The sequence below is a fragment of the Vicugna pacos genome, chromosome 1 (assembly GCF_048564905.1).
Source record: "Vicugna pacos chromosome 1, VicPac4, whole genome shotgun sequence".
In the NCBI taxonomy this organism is placed as follows: Eukaryota; Metazoa; Chordata; class Mammalia; order Artiodactyla; family Camelidae; genus Vicugna; species Vicugna pacos.
The window spans coordinates 94,806,877-94,827,229 of record NC_132987.1 but is presented as its reverse complement, the minus strand read 5'-3'; the positions used below and the strand labels follow the sequence as shown (position 1 = coordinate 94,827,229).

Below are 20,353 nucleotides of genomic sequence, written 5' to 3'. Positions count from 1 at the left end.
CTCTTTAGAGCCAGAATGGAGACTAGGATTAATTTGGCATAACTGAACTGAGATTTATCTAAATTTAACTAAAGATTAATCAATCAGCTACTTCCAAGTCCCTCATTTTTCAGATGGAGAAACTGAGAGCTACTGTCCCCAAGATCAGCGTTACTCTTTCTCATGCTCTATGATGTAATGAAACACTGAATGCAGACAGTCATACTCATTGGCAGCAAAAAGGATATTTTCCCAGCAATGACGTTCCGACTCGGTAATCAGTATAGCTCTTGCTTGGATGAAAGTTGAAAACAAAAAGAAGACCTGCTCTCTCAAAAACAATGACCTTATTGGTTTCATGCTTTTCACTCACATGAGCCTGTAAGAATGAACACACACAATACATGTAAATAATACCCAGATGCTGCTACAAGTAAATTCTTTACAAAAAAAGTTATTTTTGTCTTTATTAACAGCCTTGTTAGTTATTAACCCAACATTGAAAATACCAGCATGTTATATTTTTTGAACAGGTTGCAATTTTGCCATATCAAACTCCAAGCCAACAACAGCCTCCATCCAAAAATTGCTTAAAGAGTGTAAAAATCTCACTTGGCAATTTTAAACAAAGCACAGAGGATCTGGGTCGTGGCTTAGGTTCTAGGTGAAAACACAGTTCCTGTGCTATACATAAAGCATTTGTGTGCGTGGGGGTGGGTGTATATTCAATCTACTTATAAGTGAACTTCCTTTCAGACTTTTGTTTGAGTCCCTAGGTGAGTGAGGTAAAGTTCATAAAACTACTTTTCTATTGTAATTCTACCCAGATTTCTGAAGCTGTAATTTTCTTAAAAACTTTACATTATTGCACAACTTTGTCAGATTCAAAAGCAACCAAAAGTCCCCCATTATACTTTCTTTTTATCTAATAAAAGAGGAAATCTGGAAAGAAATTACATCTACAAACTCTCTTATTTTCTACGTCACATTTTACAGCAGGCAGTGAGAAGCCTTTGCTTTTTCAACCCCACTGTCTTCCAGTCCCTGTGTTGAGAGGACTTATTTTCATGCATATCAGCGGCACCACTCAGGGTAATTTATAAATGTGAACTAAGACTCTAGAGTAAACAGTATGCCTTTTGGTATTCAACATTGTTCATGTTGAAAAGGAGCATCATTTTGCTCTCTCTTCCTGAAATAGCACTGCTAATAAATGTGATTAGGGCATTCGTGTCATGTAGCCAATCTTACTGAATATATAAGTACCTTTGTTCAAGCACTAAAAAAAAAAAAAAAAAATCAGAGACACCAAAGTAAAAACACATCAACAGTCATTTCAAACAGCACCAGTAAAAAGTAAATGGATTATAAGTAACACATACTATATGCTAATTTTTGCAAGGGGAAAAAAATAAAAAACCTGTTTTTTATTTGCACCTGTTAATTACATTTTCTAAAACTTATTGAAAACTGAGACTTTGATGCCAGAGGAGAGTCAGGCTCATGAAAAATACAAAACAGCGGACAGGTCTAATGGCATCTACTGAAATGACAAGTCAGAGACCAGTAAAGGAAGGAAAAAAAGGAATAAAGAAATCTCCGTGTTGTCAGAGTAGTTTCTTTACGACAGCATAATTGTTTGTATAAAGAAAAACAGTCAAAACAATTAAGATGTTTCCACAGCAATTTCAAAAATGGATTCCATGTGGAGCTTTTGTCATTTATTTTAACCAACTGGAATAAAAAATTACTAAATTTAAACAATAACAACACACTAACCGGGAAAGTAAGCAGGGAATTATGTTTAAGATTTTCATTATCCATTGGGGAGACCTCAGTGGCATGTTTTGACAACTTGAAGTACGTCACAGGGCACGACACACTGCATAACACAGTGCTGCTTAGAAGATCTGCATGTGGATTTACATCGATTGCCATTCTAAGCATGTGCAACACTGGTGACTAAAACATAACATTTAGAGCAAAGAGCTTACCTGTGGCGCTGAAAGCCAACCACATCTTTCTTCCAATTTATTCATATCCCTGTCAAAGTTATTTAGGAACTTATAGCGAAGAAGGTCATCATCAGTTAAATGGAATTGCCTTCTTGCATAATGATAACTCTCATTATTTCCTTTTCTTGGGAAGTCCAACCATTCAGGATGCCCAAATTCATTACCTGTATCAGAAAACAGATATAAACATCACCTGGTATAGTAGCATTTCTTATTAAGGTAACTCAGTTAATTGTATATTTTAAAGTTCTTGAAATTAGCTTACATTATAATTTACTATAGATGTGTCCTTTAAATGCCATACAACCCTGGTTCAGAAGCAGCATAGTCTAGCATGCAGCATCCCAGGGCCCAGTTTTAGCCCGGCCACCTATTCCTTGTTCCACATGTCATCTTCCTCATGCACAAACTGAGGACAGTAGCTCTGTCATAGTTATTGCAGCCCTAAAATAATCTCTGAAATCTGAGTAATTTTAGAAATCTTTATTTCCATAATCTCTGAAATCTGCACAACGCTTTACAGTTTCCAAAGGTTTTGCATGTATGTTATTTTTTGATCCACAAAGGAACTATTATATCCATTTCACAGAAGAAAATCCAAAACTCTGGGCAGTCAGGAGATTTGTCCAACCTCACACAGGTAATAAGTAGGAAAGCCATCATTAAAATTTAGTCCTTCTGATTAAAATCCAAAGTTCTTTCTGCCTCATCACATGAGGCAAGTACACTTTAAACTTCAGTGTGTCTGGGAGTGTGCATACTTGTGTGTGTGTGCATGTGTGTGTGTGTGTGTGTATAGATGGGACACTTGGTTGGTAACTCATTGAAATATCATTTCTCATCATGATGATGAGAACCAGAAACCCAATTTACTTTAAAAATGATAATAACACATAGGTATTATCTATTATCCATTCTGAAAATCAAATTTAGATATTAGTTGTCTGCTAGATTGGCTCCCATTGTCTTCCCCAAGTTAGATTTCTACTTAATGGCTTCTTTTTTCCCCCCAAAATTAAAAATTACATTCTAAAATTTACGTACATTTACCACTTTAATGCTACACTTTTCTAAGCCACAAATTTCTCCTTTGAGTTAGAAAGTACATAGCCAATATGAATTTGTCCTACTTTAAAGGAACTAGTTGCTAAGTGAAATAAGTCAGAAAAAGACAAATACCATATAACCCACTTATGTGTGGAATCTAAAGAATAATGACAATTAAAAAAACCAACCAACCAACTAACGAAAAACCAAGCTCATGGATACAGAGAAGAGATTGGTGGTTGCCTGAAGTAGGGGTGGGGGTGGGGGGAAATGGGTGAAGGGGGTCAAAAGATACAAATTCCCAGTTATAAAATAAATAAATATGGAAATATAATGTATAACACAGTGACTATAGTTAATGATACTTTATTGTATATTTGAAGGTAGCCAGGAGAGAGGATCTTGAAAGTTCTCATCACAAGAAAAAAACATTTTTGTATGACTGAAAAATTGGGCTGTACACCAGAAATTGATACAACATTGTAAACTGACTATAACTCAATAAAAAAAAAGGAGTAGTCTAGAATTTCCAACTTTAAGAAAAAGGATAATAAAGTTAAAGAAAGTCAAAAAAAAAGAAAAAACCAAGAAAAAACATTTTTGGAACTATGTATGGAGGTGAAATGGAGTTATTGTGATGACTATTTTGCAATCTATACAGATATTGAATCATTGTGTTAAACATCTTAAATTAATATCATGTTATGTCAATTATACTTCAATAAAAAAGGCAAAAAAGAAGCTCATGGGGGAGGGTATAGCTCAAGTGGTAGAGCACATGCTTAGCATGCACCAGGTCCTGGGTTCAATCTCCAGTACATCATCTAAAAACAAATAAACCTAATTACCTCCCCCCCAAAAAGATAATTAAGCAACACAATAATAAATAAAATATAAAAAAAGAAGCTCATATATTAATATTCTAATAAATAAAAACCAATAAGCTAGGATGTAATTAAAAATGATTTACTGTCGAGCTGCTTTAAATGGTAAACTCTGCTAAGAAACACTGCAATTTACATTTAACTTTTCAGGACCATAGTCACCAAAATAAAAATAACACCCAAACAAATATGTCTATAGCAGCTTCATGAAAATTAAAAAGTACCTGCAAAAATTTTTCTTAATTCTAGTATTTCAGTCTAAATAACATTTTTTTTTTTATGATGTTGCCTGCTATGTGACAGGGAAGGGAGTAAGATTTCTGACTCTGTAGACCTTTATTTATTTTATGGTGCCATAAAGTGATATAGGAACTTCTCTCTGCTGCACCATGGGGTCCCACCTAGGTCGGCAGCCTGGTTCACATCAGCCCATGGTCAGCTCATGACATAGCTCGTTCCATCATCCACCCAACCAGCAAAATGACATCACTCCAGAACTGCAGTCAGAGTACGTTCTTTACTGATAATGAATGTACTGCCCATCTGGGGAAAATTATATGTCCAAGGACCAGCGGGATTTCAACTAGCGGGGAATTTTGGAGAGACTAGAAATGCCACAAGGCAGCGAAAGTATAACAGCCCACAAACAGGACCCAGGCTTCCTACAAGCAAAACACTTCCATGTTTGTGTGACCACAGGTCCCCGAGCAGGCTCCGGGATTAATAAGCAGTTCCTTTATCCTGGGGAAAATGGGGGCAGAGGAAGATAAAGAGTTCATTTGGGGGCACGCTAAGTTTAAGACCTGAAGAATATGAAGGCATCTGCAAACTTAAAGGAACATTGATAAAAATACAGTAGTGAAATTCAGGAGAGAAACAGGGGTGAGGAGCAAGACTCATTTGTTAAGGCCTCGATAAGCAACGGTAGTTACGGCCACAGGAGGAAAAAGGACCCCTGGCAGTGTCCCAGGAACTGCAGGCAGAAAGATTGATTAGACAAGACAGAGCATCACTGGGTAGCGAGTAAGAGGGACATGAGAAAAAAACACAGAAGGCTAAGAAGAGTTTTAAGGAGAGTGGTCAGTGCAAAATGCTACCCTTTTGGTATAGGAATAAGAGAGTGTAGAGCTGTGCTTTTTCAATCTATAACATGCTCCAGAGGGAACATATAGATTCCAAGAAGGCTTACTAACAATGTTCATCCTCTAAGGATTCTGACTCATTACCTTTGGGGTAAGTCCAGATGGAAATCTACATTTTCACCAGCCTCCCTGTAGTATTTTGAAAGTCAGTGGGCTGAAGACCACACCTTAAAGACTAACAGCATGGAGATTTGAAAGTTCTTTACATCTGAGTCAAGAGTGTGATGCCCATGAACACAGGTTTCCAAGTCAGCAAGACTTGGGCTTCCATCCCAATGGGGACATTTATGAGTGATGCGAATTTAGGCAACCGAGTCTCTCCAGGGCTCAGTTTCCTCATCTGTAAAATAGGATAAGCTTCGTAAAAGCTCTTTTAAGATTCAAACGAGGTAAGTAAGGCACTTGGTACAGGGTCTGGCGGTTAAAGCTTTTAATGTACGGCAGTTTTCACGTCATACACTCTTTAATGGTGATGCTCAGGAAAGAACGATGTAAAGGGCAAGAGGTGAGAGTTATTACGCTAGCATTTCTAGCTCCCATCAATCTGAGGAGGGAAATGACCAGCTCGACTCTGCAGCAGGTATACCAGCAACCATGATGAACGCAAGACAGCTACTTGGCCTCTGTTCACTAGGTTTCATGGTACTCCATTCTTTTCCTTACTCCATTGATGCATTTATTCACATAATTAATAATACAAGCACATTTCCCTAAGCCAAGTATTAACATTCTTTGAATTGTCTATTATTTTAGATCTTAAAAGGCAGAATTAAATGTGAAAGTAATTTTGCTACAAGGAACCCAAACTGATAGGACAAACCAGGTTGCTATGTTGGGAACTCCCTCACCCCACTCTTCCTTCATTATTCCTACTACATGTTCATCCTGTAACCTCTGAACCAGCTCTCAGGGGTTACTTATAGTTATACACACACATGCTATACACTATTTACTATATATTCTCATGTATATGTTATATGTTGTATATATTCTGCTATAAATCATACATATTTTTATAACACACATATAGTACACAGTTGATTATATTCCACCCACAATTAACACTTTGGACAACCTTCTAAAACTGTAATTCTGTTCTGGCTGAAATGCTACCAAGACTTCCTCATCATCTTAATTTCTCTCCAGCCTTCTTGAAAACATGACTCAGGTCACAGTTTCTGTTGCTTGCCATCTTTTCTAACTGCCTCAGGTAGACTGATGAGGTGAAAACATAAATCCTTCTTCAGTGTATAGCTGAGCTTCTCTCTTAGTACCCCTTCTCGGAAGCCTAGTTTTTGTCAGTACAGAATTAAATGGTGAATTTGACCTACAGGAAACAGAATTAACTAATCTCATAATCTGATTAAAAGTTAAGTACTTGCTCCCCGGAAACACACACACAGAGGAAGCCTCAAGGATTCATGGATTCCATTCAAAAACTGATCCAATGTGAAATTACATTATTGTCACTTATTTCTAACTTTGTAGCATGAAAATTCACATCCTTACAACCTATAGCATAAATAAGGACTGAAGAGTAGCAAAATTACAAGTAAATGAGGTAACACCTGCAAACTGTGTGTAAGTGCAAGACACAATATGTGGCTCAATAAATACTGGCCACTACTGTTACAGTATTATATTTTCTTTTATTGTTATTTCTATTGTGTAAGTAAAGTACTGACAGACACATTATTTTTAAAAATCACAATTAGATGTACAGAAACAATATCTGAAATCTTACCGGGTAGCCACTTGTTATGACCTGAGTGTTAGTGTCCCCCAAAATTCGTATGTCGAAATCCTAATCCTCACTGTGATGGTATTAAGAGGTGAGGCTGTGGAAGGTGTTTAGGTCACGAGGGTAGAGCCTGTAGTAATGGGACTAATGCTCTTATAAAAAAGGCTCCACCGAGCTCCCTTTCTCCTTCCACCACAAGAGGCTACAACTAGAAGTCTATGACTCAGTTGAGTGAGTATGACCACCACTCAATATTGCTGGTACTCTGATCTCAGACTCCCAGACTTCAGAAATTGACAGAAATAAATTTCTATTGTTTATAAGCTACCTGGTCTTTGGCATTTCATCACAGCAGCCCAAGCAAAATAAGACACCCTTGTTTCCCTTTAGGTAAATATTTTATTTATTTTCACTTGTAGATATAGCAATAGCTACATATCTGTATCTCTGTCTCTAGTCATATCTGTATTTCTGTACATATCCATCCAACCATCTATCTAGCCATCATCTTACCTACCCAATTATCTACCTACTTACCTAAATTTGTTTTTGAAAAAAGGTAGATTTATATTCTATGCTATTTTGAATTTTAATATGAGCATTTTCTATGTTAATAAGTGTATAGCACCAGGATGGTATTCCATTGTGTGCATAGAATGCAATTTTATTTAACTATTTTCCTCACAGTAGTCATTTAGGCTTTTTATGATATTTTAGTATTATAAAAATGAGCAGCCTTATAAATGCATCTCTGTATACTTATCTGATATTTCCCTAACATAAACTGAATAAGTAAAATAGCTGTTCAAAGGTAAACAACCGCCAAGATTCTAAGAGAAAACCTTTCCCAAGTTTTGAACATTCTATTTATTTGAAGACACAGGCATAATTTGCCAAGTTGTTGCCTGAAAATCATGTTTAACACACACACAAATTATATTCCTTAATGTATATGTTTAAGTTCCTACTTTAATTTAAATAATAAAAAATACTTTTAAAGATTTCACTTTAGTACCTTCCAACATACACTGATCTTAAACATTCATTTATTTTTTCAATAACATCTAAAAATTATTAACTACTATGAAGAAAATTTATTCCATGGAAAAAAAATAGGGGAAAGATGCAAGTGGGAAGAATGTTTGGTATCATAACCCAATTTGGGATTTTGCATGTCACTAAAGAACAATTCCAATAAGCATACTTACAGTATGGAACATGAAATTAAACTTCTGAGTTAGAAAAAAACTATTTAAAAATATGATATAAAGATCCTATACTATTAGAGAATAATTTATTAATCTCTATTAGAGACTAATTTTGAGTTTCTGAAAATCTCCTGGAGAGGCTTCTGTTTATACTGAAAGATATAGAAAGCTGCATACAACAAAGAAACAGAAAAATTATACTAGTGATTGCAGACAGAACATTCTACAGAGTGGCTTTTGAATGTTATCTCTGCTGTAAACGATTTGACAAGGGGCAAATTAAGTTTAATGTAGACCAACACAACATTAAATTTCATATTTGGTTCAAAACTGTAAACACAAGCATAAAATAAATGGAAGCAAATCACAGAAAGACTTCCAAAGTGACCTTGGAATAACAGCGAACCATTATGAGACTGAACAGAGAAAACTGGAAAATGCCTGTTAGAATCTTCCACCAGCTCACAGCTCACAAACCTAATGAAGAAAAATACTATCATTAAAAGAAGTTAAGAATGTTCATCTCAGCCGTGCTCTATGAATGACTTAGGAAATGTGGCAGCACTTGAGACAGCACAGTGAAGTATGGCCAACAAATAAGCTTATAAGTAAGGGCTGCTATTTATAAAGATGGATAAGAAATCTAAATTTATTCAGGTAATGGCAAAGGAGGTAATTGATCTGTTTTAGTACAAATAACTTGATGGAATAAGAAACACATGATCTGAATCAGCATTTTAATTTCACTAAATTAAAAAATACGTGTGTACGTATATTTCTAAATTATATATAAATATATGTTATGTTTACATGCATACATAATATATGTATATATTCCCCAATGAAAGCAACAGGCATTTATAACCTGGGTTTCCTGCACTCGTACTGATTCCTGACACGTTATGCAAAATATGTATGTATGTTCATGTGTGCATTTTTCTGAGGGGAGAAAGGTTTTCTTCAGCCTCTCCAGGCTTCTGAGTCTTAAAAAGGGTAAGAACTACTTACTGTATTAGAATGTTAGGACCTAGAAGAATGGAACACAAGTAAGGATTTTTAAGCTATATAAAAAAGAGGGGGAAAAAAAAGTAGGAGCCTAAATTGAAGAACGCATTTTAAAAATCTTTGGCTGGTTTATTCAATAGATAAGAGGCTTAGAAAAGTCACATTTAAACTAATTCTAGCGCAGAGAGGCAATGAGTGTGACTTCTGAGAACAAAATTTCCAAGTCCAAAGTATGCATTACAAGGAACCTGGCACTAACCATCAAAGCCTGATCTTTCTGCTCATTAAATTATGATTATGATCACTAATGTAATACATACGATGTTATCCATTCCAAAATGAAGGGAGGATGGTACTTTTTTGAGCTGTCACTGGAGACGTTTTGTAAGAAAATTCACAGTTCATGCCATGATTCATTGCATTCATTATAGTAACAGAAGTGGGTGCTTCCAGAAATCAGAAGGCTGAAAGCTTTGGCTAAACAGCTTTAAAGCAAAAACAGGGAAGCAAGTGACTAACATTGCTACAGTTAATTAAAGATTCTAGAAAATTCTACTAAGTTCCTTCTCTTCCTTTCCACTTCCTCTGTAAACAGCACCATTCACGTCTGGTTAATTGTGAAAAACCTCTAAGCGCAAAATTCCTATTGGGATTTCTTTTCCTGTAATTAATTTTTTGCTGTTTGATGTAAAGGTCCAAACTATAAATTGACAAGAAGCCAGCTGGTACAGTGATGAAATTCGAGACAATACAACTAATGAAAAAAGCCCCAGCTCTGTTAGCTGAACATTTTGATTAGCCGGTTTCTGTGTTTTGTTTCTCTAAACTGTAATGCATACTAATTTTACCTAGGAATTAATTAGCGTCTATCACAGCCTCCATGCTGTGGATGTTATATAACTCTGTGTTGATACCGAGCTATGTATATATGAGAATAAGGGACAGTTTTAATGAGAATAAAAAAAAAACCCAAAAAACTTTAGCTCCTACTCCTCTTAACTGTACTGAAAACTAACTCTTAAGAGGAAGTATCTATTTTAAAATCAAATGCTTTGGTCTTTCTCCAGACCATCAGTGGATACCCAAGTCACCAAAGGGTGGGGTACAGCATAAAATATTCTTCTAAACCAGGAGCTGTGATTTCCCTTTTTTGAAAAGTAAACCTGCTCTCCACTCCTCCGCCCTGCCTTTGACAGTGATCATGACGGCTCTGGGCAGGGGCTACACCTAATTTTTCTTCTTCCTTCTCCACAGCATGTTCTTGTGCGTGTTCCCTGCAACAGGGACTCCTGAAATATATGGCAAGGTTGGATGTGTCTCTCTGCAATCAGTAACGGTCTACACCATCGCTTTTGAGGCACAGAGGCAAACTGTAACAATGTGACCCAGAAGAGGATACGAAGGGTGGCATGCCAGCTGCGGCACAGCAGTGCGCCTGGGATTTAGCATTCAAGTCTATCACAGCCTCCATGCTGTGGATTTTGGGTAACTCTTCATTGATATCAAGTGTATCTATTTATGCACTTAAAATACACATATAAATGTATATAAATACACGTGTGTATGTATATATAGTACAGTCTTAATGAAAATATTAAAAAAAACACCAGCCAAACAAACTTCAATGCCCATTCCTCTTAACTGTAGTGGACTATTTTCAAATCAAACCCTATGGCCTCTGGGTCTCTGGGTCTCTGGGTTCTCCATGGAGCCTCCCTCCTGCACATCCTTCATTTATAAGGTGCAAGTCAGTGATTATATTTCAAACCCCATGACTCCCTAGATTGGTCATTCGCTTAACTAGAACATAAGATTACAATTTTAAAACTATTGAAGTGGATCCTGTGTATCGGATAATAGACTCAGTGTACATCAGTGTGGCCCCTGTCCTCAAGGAGTTTACAATCTAATAAGGGAGAAAGACAGAATTAAACAACTATAAAAATACATGTTTCCTTAAAGAGGTGGAGAGGGCTCCAAAAAGGCTTAGGGGATCGGTAAGTGTTAAAACCACAAAACATCATAGGGGAGGAAATGAGAGAACAGTAGCAAATCTTTCCAAAGAACAGATGTAAAGGCCCTGAGACGACAGCACAGCAAGTTGGGGAGGATAGGCCTGAAATTATGTCAATAAACATGGAAGGTGGGGGGGTCAGTCTTAGGAACTCAGTCTTGGAATTCCAGACTTTCCCTTGGTATTAAAAAAAAAAAAAACAACATCTTTTCATACTAGGCATGTATATGGCTTTTAGAAACACAGGGTAGCTGATGCCACGGGAGTGGATGAAATTGGCTGGAAAGAACATTCAGATAAGAGTGGCAGACAAGAGAGTGTGACAAAGCCCAAGGGACACCCACACGTCTGGCTAGGGTGGAGAAGAGGAGCCTGGAAAAGTTCGCAGAGGGAGGGCCAGGGAGAGAAGAAAACCATGGCGGGTGGGAGACAGGAGACTGACCCCTGAGGAGTGCTTCCAAGGGGAAACAGTGCTCACCAGGAATAATTGCGAGCAGGCTGAAGGAACATCTGAAGGCCTGTAATAGACTGAGTAACAAGAGAGGACACTGATGAATGGAAAGAGAGCGATGGCAGTGAAGTCTCAGGCCAAAACTGAAGAACTGAAAACTGTACCAAGAGAAAAAAATGCTTTATTTTTTGTTTGTTTATTCTAGGATATTCTGATGGGTAGTATTTAACTAAACACCTGGGAGACAATGGTTAATCTTAGTTGTATGTAAGCTTTGTATTCGCAAATTTTAAATTCTGAGGTGTTTTATGGTATACGTGTGTGTACGTGTATATATATATATTTACTATCTTAAGACACCAAAAAAAAAGGGACTAGTATGCTATTAGGTTTCCTTAAAATTCCTGTAACAAATTTACAAGCTAATATTTTGAACCAAAGACATGATCAATTTTAGTCTTTCATCCCCTAGATTTCCTCCACTTAATAACACCGTCGTGACTCATGTCCATGGCCCTGTGACAGCTCACAGAGGCCAGGAATGGTGCTTCTGCTAGAGCTGGGGTAGCCAGGCAGGTCAATGCCCTCATTCTGCCTTGCCCTCCCCAATCTTCCCCTTGATAAATGATGCATAAAAAGTCTTGAGGCATTAGCCAAATGAGCTCTGGGCATTTCAGAAAACAATTTTCAACTTGAACTCTGCTTGGAACATGGCCAAACCCATCAATCCCTTCACTTATCTACATGATTAGAATGGCTTTGGGTGGTAAGTTCCCATTAATAAGGCACAGAATAGTGGATGAAGTAAACGCTGAGGTCAAGTGTTTTGATAAGAAGGTTGTCAAAATAAAACAAGCAGACAAACAAAAAAACATTATTAACTATCAATGTCCATAAGTACAAAATCAGTATAACTTTATATTACCTGCATACAGGTGTGGTAGAATAAAGGCAGACACATTTATAAATCAGTCATTTGAAATGCTAAAGAATGAGCATTATTATATTGAAAGGTAATTATATATTTCTTGATGCTTTTATTTAAATCAAGAAAATGGAAAAACACTTTAAGTAAATGAAATATAAAGTAATCCTAAATCTGTATTAAATTAATAAAAGCAATAGTTAACTACTCAAGAGCCCTCTACGTACACAGACTCTGTGCTAGAATTTCAGCAGTTATTTTAAATAATAGTCACAAAGTCCTCTCAATATGGGAGGGGGCCGTTAGTCCTATTTTCAGATAATAGATCAGGAAAGTAATGTGACTTTCTAAGGTGATGCAGGTATAAAGTATCAAGGTTAGCATTCAAACTGAGATCATCTGTATTCTCTCCATTGTACCTGGCATTGGGTACTTGATTTGAATGACATTAGCTGGAAACCTATTATGAATGTACAGGCAGTAGGGAAGATAATGAAAGCTCCATAAAATGATGTGTCAGAGTGTATTTCCAATTCCACTCTCAAGGGTACAAATAAAGTGTACTTACTACCGACCTGTGCTCCCTGTGTGCACCGCATGTTCTGCTACTCCTCCTCCAAGTTATGGCTGTTTGGTGTCCCCGAGGACTTTTTGAACTCCTGCAGGAAGTGCTTGTGCTTCCACTAGTACTTAATACAATTTTTTTCCCCTTATGAAAACAATTATTTAAATAGTGTAATTTTTTTGGGCATCTGTTGTTTTGTTTTTGCCAGTCTCTTTATTAGACTGAGGGTAGGTATCCTATATTTTCACTTATTATTCCTACTGCCTAATCAAATAGCAGGCACAGAGTATAGTCAAGGACGTATTAAACCTGTGTGGAAAGAAAAAAATGAAGGAAATCACATCTACTTCCCTTAGTAGGTTACATATTGCTTATAGAAAGTTCTATCTTACTTTTTTTTGATAACCCAGTTCACAGCACAGGGACTCAGATAAAGAATCACCAAACAATTTTTTTTTAACTGATTGCAAAATTGGTCTTTATAAGGGTCATAAGAAAAAGGCAAAAGTGCTTTGGGGTGGAAAGGTGATGGATACAGAGGAGCATACCCACACCATCAAAGATGGGGAGATGTTTATTTACCAGAAGGGAACAGACAGATCACCTCAGTTCTCTATTCCTCAGAGGCCTCCTCAGGGGTTTCCCTCTGAATGCCATGCCGGTGGGAAGTAGAATTTCAAATGGTTCATATTGTTATACAGACTTTGACCTACATTCCATTTTTGTGGCAGTTTTGTTTTAAAATAAGTAAGTGTATGAGCAAGCCAAGGATAAAACAATGAACAAAACAAATGAGGTCGAATTGAAAATGCGCTATTTTTATGCAAATATAATTTGTTAAGAACTAGACATGATTTTCTTAAGGAAATTGATAGCAACAGTAATGGACTTTTGCTTTTTTTCTGACGCTTTCTGATGCTGCACGATGCAGAGGACTTCAAACATTCTTTGGAGGGCGTGCAGCGGGGGATAAATCTCACTAAGGAAGAAATGGGAGGAAAAAGACTTCTTTAAGAAAATCCTGACTGAATTCAGATATTTTTGCAAGTAGTTACAAATGTCTTAGAAAATGATTTGCTAGTGGGCAGCCTTGTAAAAAGTGTAAAAGATTTGTGTGTGACTAGGGAACCCACTGAAAGACTGTGCTGTTTTTCCCTAAAAAAGTTGCCTGATTTAGGATATGTTACCAATAAGTCCTTGTGCTCACATCAAAAATATATAGTAATAGAGATGAATGAACTTCCCTAATGAATTATTAAGAGCTGAGCAGACACATTTAGAAGGGAACAACAGAACCACAGGAAGTCAGATTGGAAAGAAAATGTTCATTTAAATCCTCTATACTCTGTAACTGACATCCGTTGAACTCGATCCTGGATTCATTCCCAGGCTGGATGAGTATTTCTGTAAAAGAATCTAAGGCTCTTTCAAGGCACAGCTTGGATACAGCTTTTCTGAGTTTCAATCTCCCACAGCCTTTCTTCTGTAGCCCGCAACTCTAACTCCCTAGTAGAGAGACTTAACTACCTGCTTATAACTTAATCAAAGAACCAGTATCAATTTGCCTTTGGATGATGCTTCCATCCCTCCAAGTTCCTGCCAACAGATAGTTATCCTCCTCTGCATCCCTGCTGTCAGCTCTCGCCTCCTCTCAGGCCACTGGTGCCAAAGAAATGAGGAAAAAAGTTCCCGAGCAGCATGGTGGCTTGTGGGAAAGACTGTGAACTTCTTCCCCCAGTAAGAAGAAAGGGTCTCAGTATTTGTACTTGCTTGCTTCAGGCGTTGCCCTTTGCTCTGGGTAAAACTGAGTTTGAATTTTAAAAATGTGACAGTGAGGTTATGAATTAGCCTATCAACTGGCTTTGAAGGCAATTAAAAGGGAGGATTCAAAATCACATAAACAATCTCTATGTCTTTAAAATAATGGCATTGGAAATAGGACACATGGGTCTCCCAGAGAGGTTTGATGCAACCTAAACCACCACCCTCCTTCATTCAGGTAAACTATAAAATCTTCCATACGCTTAAGCCATTCTCTGCCTTTCCATTAAAACTAAAATTCTAGTAAGATTAAAGAGTTTGGTAAAGACAAGAACACAGAAATGAAGCAATGCAACTAGTAATTTAATCAGATGTGTGTTTGACTTTTGTCATATCCATTCATTTCATTAGTTACACTAATCCATCTGTCAATGCTCATCACTATTACTTGTCCCTGGACGAGCAGAGTTTCTCTGCTCTCCCTTGGAGCTTTCTCTCTCAATATACAGACCTTGCTGCAGTCAAACCAGATGACCCACAGCAATATGATCACAGCCAGGGGTCCTGCCTCTCCATCTTCTCTCCACTTAGTCCCTGGTCTGTAATGCCTGTTTTTGCCTCCAGAAATCCTGTCCATTCTTCAACAACCAGCTTAAACATTATCTTCTATGTCAGAGACACATTTCTCCTTAAGTCTAAGAAACTTCTTTTTTTTTTTTCAGCTAGATAAACTGTTTTCAAGAAAAGACACATTTCCTGACTTTGCTTTATGGCTATGTGTCTGTTTTGTCCAATGACATACAAGCAGAATTATTACGTGAAGATTGTTTCTGAAGAGCGGACTCCAGTGGTTGTTCACTTTTTGTTCTTCCTTCTTCCTTAGAGATTGTGTTTGGGAACTTTGATCTGGACTGTGTAGGAGATGGCAGCATCTCAGTTTTGTGACTTTTACTTTATATGGTGAAATATTTTGTACACGTAGACACAAAATTAAGTGAATTTAACATACTGAAAAACCTAATGGTGTGACAGATGTCTAAGTAAACATCCATTCTTCAGGTTAGAAGTATATATAGTACAGAGGGAAACAGTACCAAATATGCTATGATCATGGAACATGTCTTAAATAGTGACTTTATCTGAAATGAACATGATGTATTAAATTTTAAACAATATAAAGAAAACTAATCAGAAATAAATGCTTAGCTTGCCCAAAGAGTAAAGAAATATTTGAGACTCTAATTATACTAAAAATATTAAAATAAGTATGCAGAACAATACAACAGTCACATACAAACTGGCACATGAACGTATATAACAACTCTGTCAAAGTTGTCCCCAAACTTCTTGAAACTTTACATAGAGTCATTAAATATGTCTTTTTCACGGAGGAAAAAGAAACTTTAAACATTCCAAGTGACAGATGTCAAGACTCATGAATATCTAAATATTCATAACTTAGCAGACATTCTAAACAACCATCCAGGAATATATACATATTGACTTTAATGTTATTCCTGCAATCCACTAAAAAAACTTTATAGGAATAGTGGGAACACAGAGTGAAAACTTACTAAGAGGTAAACTCTACTAATTGACTTATATAACTACAAATTTGATTGCACAGTTTTATGCTTTCAAATAATTTTCTGGCTATAATTTAGAAGAGTCTTCAGTAAATAATTTTTCTTATAGAAATTAAAAAATAGGCAAAATTATGTGTGTACTGCAGGTGAAGCATGGGATACAGACACAAAAGACATGGATTTTAGGACTCAGTTTATCACTTACAATATGTAATCTCAAGCTATATAACTTTCCCTTATTTGTAATATAGTTAGAACTTACACTTTTTAAACACTTACTACATGCAAGGCATTATACCAAAGACTTCACATCATTAAATATATTAATTCTTACAAGTGTTCAGTAAAATAGGTATCATTGTAATACCCATTTTTGAGATGATGAATGCAAAGCACCAAAAGATCCAGTGATACAGGGAGGAAGACTGTCTCCAAACTTGAATTCTCAACCACTGTGCTATATTACCTCAAAATGAAAATGATAAAAAGTATACTGACCTTGCATGTTGATTGTACTAAGTGAAATCCTGCATAGAAAAATGCTTTATAAATTTTAAAAGTTTAAAGAAATGTAATATACATAGGAAAATTACATAGGAGTGTATACAGGGAAAAGGACATGAAGAATAAGGATGCTGTGACTTGGCTATTGGATGGATGTCATGGACAAGAAAGAGGAAGGAGCCACTGAAACGACTCTTAAGAGTTCATCTAGTGGTTACTGGAACAGAGATGGTGACACTAATAAAAAAATTAAAAGGCATCATGATTTGTAGAGAGGATGATTCCAGTTTTGGATTCAGTGACTTTGAAGAGCCAGCAAGATACCACGTAGAGATCTCAGACAGGCAGCTTCCAAATTTACATGTGTAGCTTGGAACAAAAGGTTGATTTTGAGATGTTGATTTGGGGATTATCTACATTAAAGAGATGCCCAAAGCCTAGAAGTAGATGAACTTTCTGAGAAAGAAAGAGTAAGGGTAAAAAATAAAGAAGACCCATGACACCTGAGGTAATATGTACACTGTAAGAGAAACAAGGTGAAAAGGAGATTGTGAAGGACACGCAGGGTCATGGTTGATAGAACAAGGCAGGGAAGGAAGACACAAGGGGCGTCAGATGGAACCAGATGATCAAGAGAGTTGAGGAAGTGGAAGCAGAGACCTGCAGGTCAATGACGGTCTTGGAAGCCAGTTTGCCGACTGTAGAGAGGGCAGCGGGAGAGCTACAGGGGCCTGAGTGTGAGAAAGAGGGATTAACACACATAACTATATAATGAAGTCTGGCAAAGCAGATGGAAACAGATAAAAATACCAATTAGCTTCACAGGCTAGTAACTTCTGTTTCAAAAGTTTTTAATAGTTTCTCAGATTCCTCTCCTATTTATTTCATTATGATTATCAAAATAAAACAAAAGTATATAAAAATCATTGTAAAAAGAACTGTCTCCAGTCCAGTGCTTACTGTTGATATTGTATGTTTAGCCTTACTATAAAAGGAGACATTTATTTAACTACAATTTAAAAACAATCAATTTAGACGTGACTAGAGTACACCATCAAGTTGCAGGGTACATACCGCTTGGCATAAAATATCTTATGATAAGGGTCAGAAAACAGCAAATGTTCTGCTAATTATTAAAATTCAAAAATTCTGTTTTTCTATTGGTAAGTCATAATGATTATATCTGCCTTTTCCAAGTAATCTTCTCATGATAAAACAAATATTAAAATATTTCTGACTCAAAAGGAAGCAAACATTTTGTGTACTCATGCTTAGTTACATAGATAGAAACAGATTTTAGGAAACAAAACTGTTTATACAGTGGATTTCAATATATTAAACGTTAATGTGTATAATGATTACATTATTTTCTTATTAACAAAAATAAATAATCTTTATAATATGCATATAATAATACAGAGATATTAGAACTGTTTCCATTTTAAACATGTAACCTTAAAGTCAACTAATTAAATATGAACAGATATCCTTGTCTTTTACTCAAAAAATGATGGGTGTCTATAGAAAGAAAAATTAGATTGTAAAAGTTTCAATTCTTTATCTTAAGCTGTCTGGCCTTTGATGTTATATTTGCTCAGGCAACTCTTGTCCTCATTTAGTTGGGGGCAGCATATATTGGCAAGGGAAAAGAAAAAAAGCCAAGAATAAAATAATTAAGTTGAAAGTAGGCTGGTGGTCATTCAAAACTTTTTTTTTCCCACTTTCAAAAATATTTAAAACTTAAATCCCTCCTTTTTCTAGCTACTTGAGGAGTATTTTCCAAGACAATAAGAACCTTCATTAATACCACTGTTAGGAAGAATATGAGGCCAACATCTCTGTTTTATTTTACAAAAAGAACATTTAGTTATGTGGGAATGGCCAAGCCATGACTAAAATTTCACTTGTCTACTAGAAAAGTAGAAACTACACATCAAACTAGAAAACTGAAATGATTATCCTTGAGATACTATTTTGAGATAAACAGAATCTAGTGGGCAACACTGGAATAAAAGGCCCAGAAGTTACAACAGTCATTTTCAATTTTATGTACTATTGCCCCCTCCAACTACACACACACACACACACACACACACACAACTGCCCTCCACCCATTACACACACACAAACTGCCCTCCACCCACTACACACACACACAACTGCCCCCATCCACTACACACACACACACATAAAACTGCCCTCCACTCACTACACACACACACACACACACACACACACACACACGAGCCTTTTAAGACTTTTTTTCCCCTGTTTCCACCCCATGAAATGTAAATACTGCAGATCTACTGCGTATCTGTGTCTACATGCTGTGATGCTCTGCAGGGTAACTATTATAATACCTAAGATATTTTTTGCCCTCCCTTAACAATCAATTTTCACCCCCACTGGGGTGCTATCACCCACGTTGAGAGTGCATGAATCAGGCATGTTTATGAAACCAGAAAGACAGGCATGTTGCTGAAAAGAAGTGCACACAAACTTCTCGATGTACAGAAGGCGCATGCTGTCTGAATCAGGTAGTCAAGGAATTGTTTGATTAAACATCTTCAAAGACTACATAAAGGGAGCATAGATGGACCATGGGATCACTGCCCCCTGGATTTTATTCCCATCAAGCTCATTTTAGGAACCGTAGGAAAGTCTGGCTTTAAAAATATTAGGACTAACAAATACCTGAATGGTAACTTTCCAACTTTGCAAGCGGAAGAACATGTTAGACTATTTTTATTTATTCTGTTAATATGTATTTGGCCTCATTTATAGGAGAGCCCATACACACACACACACACACACACACACAACTGAAAAGTCTCCTAATTAAAAGACAGAGAGTGTCCTCTATTAGTTCACATAGCTTTCAGAAGACTTTTCTTAATAAATAAAATGCCTTTTAAAAAGTCAATAAATGGATTTTTCAGAATGCACCAGCACCATAAATGTTTATTTGTTTAACATGTAATAATTAAGTTCTTCTGTCATGCTACTATTTTAAAGTCTATAGCTAGGCATAAAAGAGGCTGATCTTTAAAAATACTATTCTAAGTGCTCAGCATTTTTACATTAAAGAAAGAAAAAGTAAAGAAAATATGAATGTGAACTGACATGTGAAGCACATAATATAATTGATAATTTCTTACTAAACTGGAGATAATATATTGGAATAATCCAAGATATCAGAATGTCTTCTTGTTTGTGGAAAGGTGTTATTAAGGCTGACTAGGGTGGTAAGAAGAAACTATAAAAATAACTCAGTATAACAACTTCACAATAAATTTACTTACCCATCTTACCAATTTGTCATCAAGTATATCATGAACATTTAACTTACGACCTTTATATAATCATAATGCATATATGATTAAAATATTGAAAAGGTGTGGATTACCTATGTTTTCAAATTTTTATGTCTGTCATCTTATCATCCCCAAACGGTCATGCCAGCACATTTTAAAATGAATGGTGATTTTGTGTGTGTTGGTGGAGCTCAAATATTTATCATTAGTTT

General features: G+C 36.3%; 1 protein-coding gene across 2 annotated transcripts in view; it reads right to left on the bottom strand.

Moving 5' to 3' along the window:
- GBE1 (1,4-alpha-glucan branching enzyme 1) overlaps positions 1–20,353 on the bottom strand; it is a 234,317-nt gene that overhangs the window by 27,652 nt on the left and 186,312 nt on the right. For both annotated transcript variants that reach the window (XM_072967491.1, XM_072967496.1), the window contains 2 exons: positions 1,974–2,158; positions 228–358 (listed from right to left, as the gene is read on the bottom strand). In XM_072967491.1, coding sequence (XP_072823592.1) covers positions 228–358; positions 1,974–2,158 — 316 coding nt within the window. The remainder of the gene's footprint in view (positions 1–227; positions 359–1,973; positions 2,159–20,353) is intronic.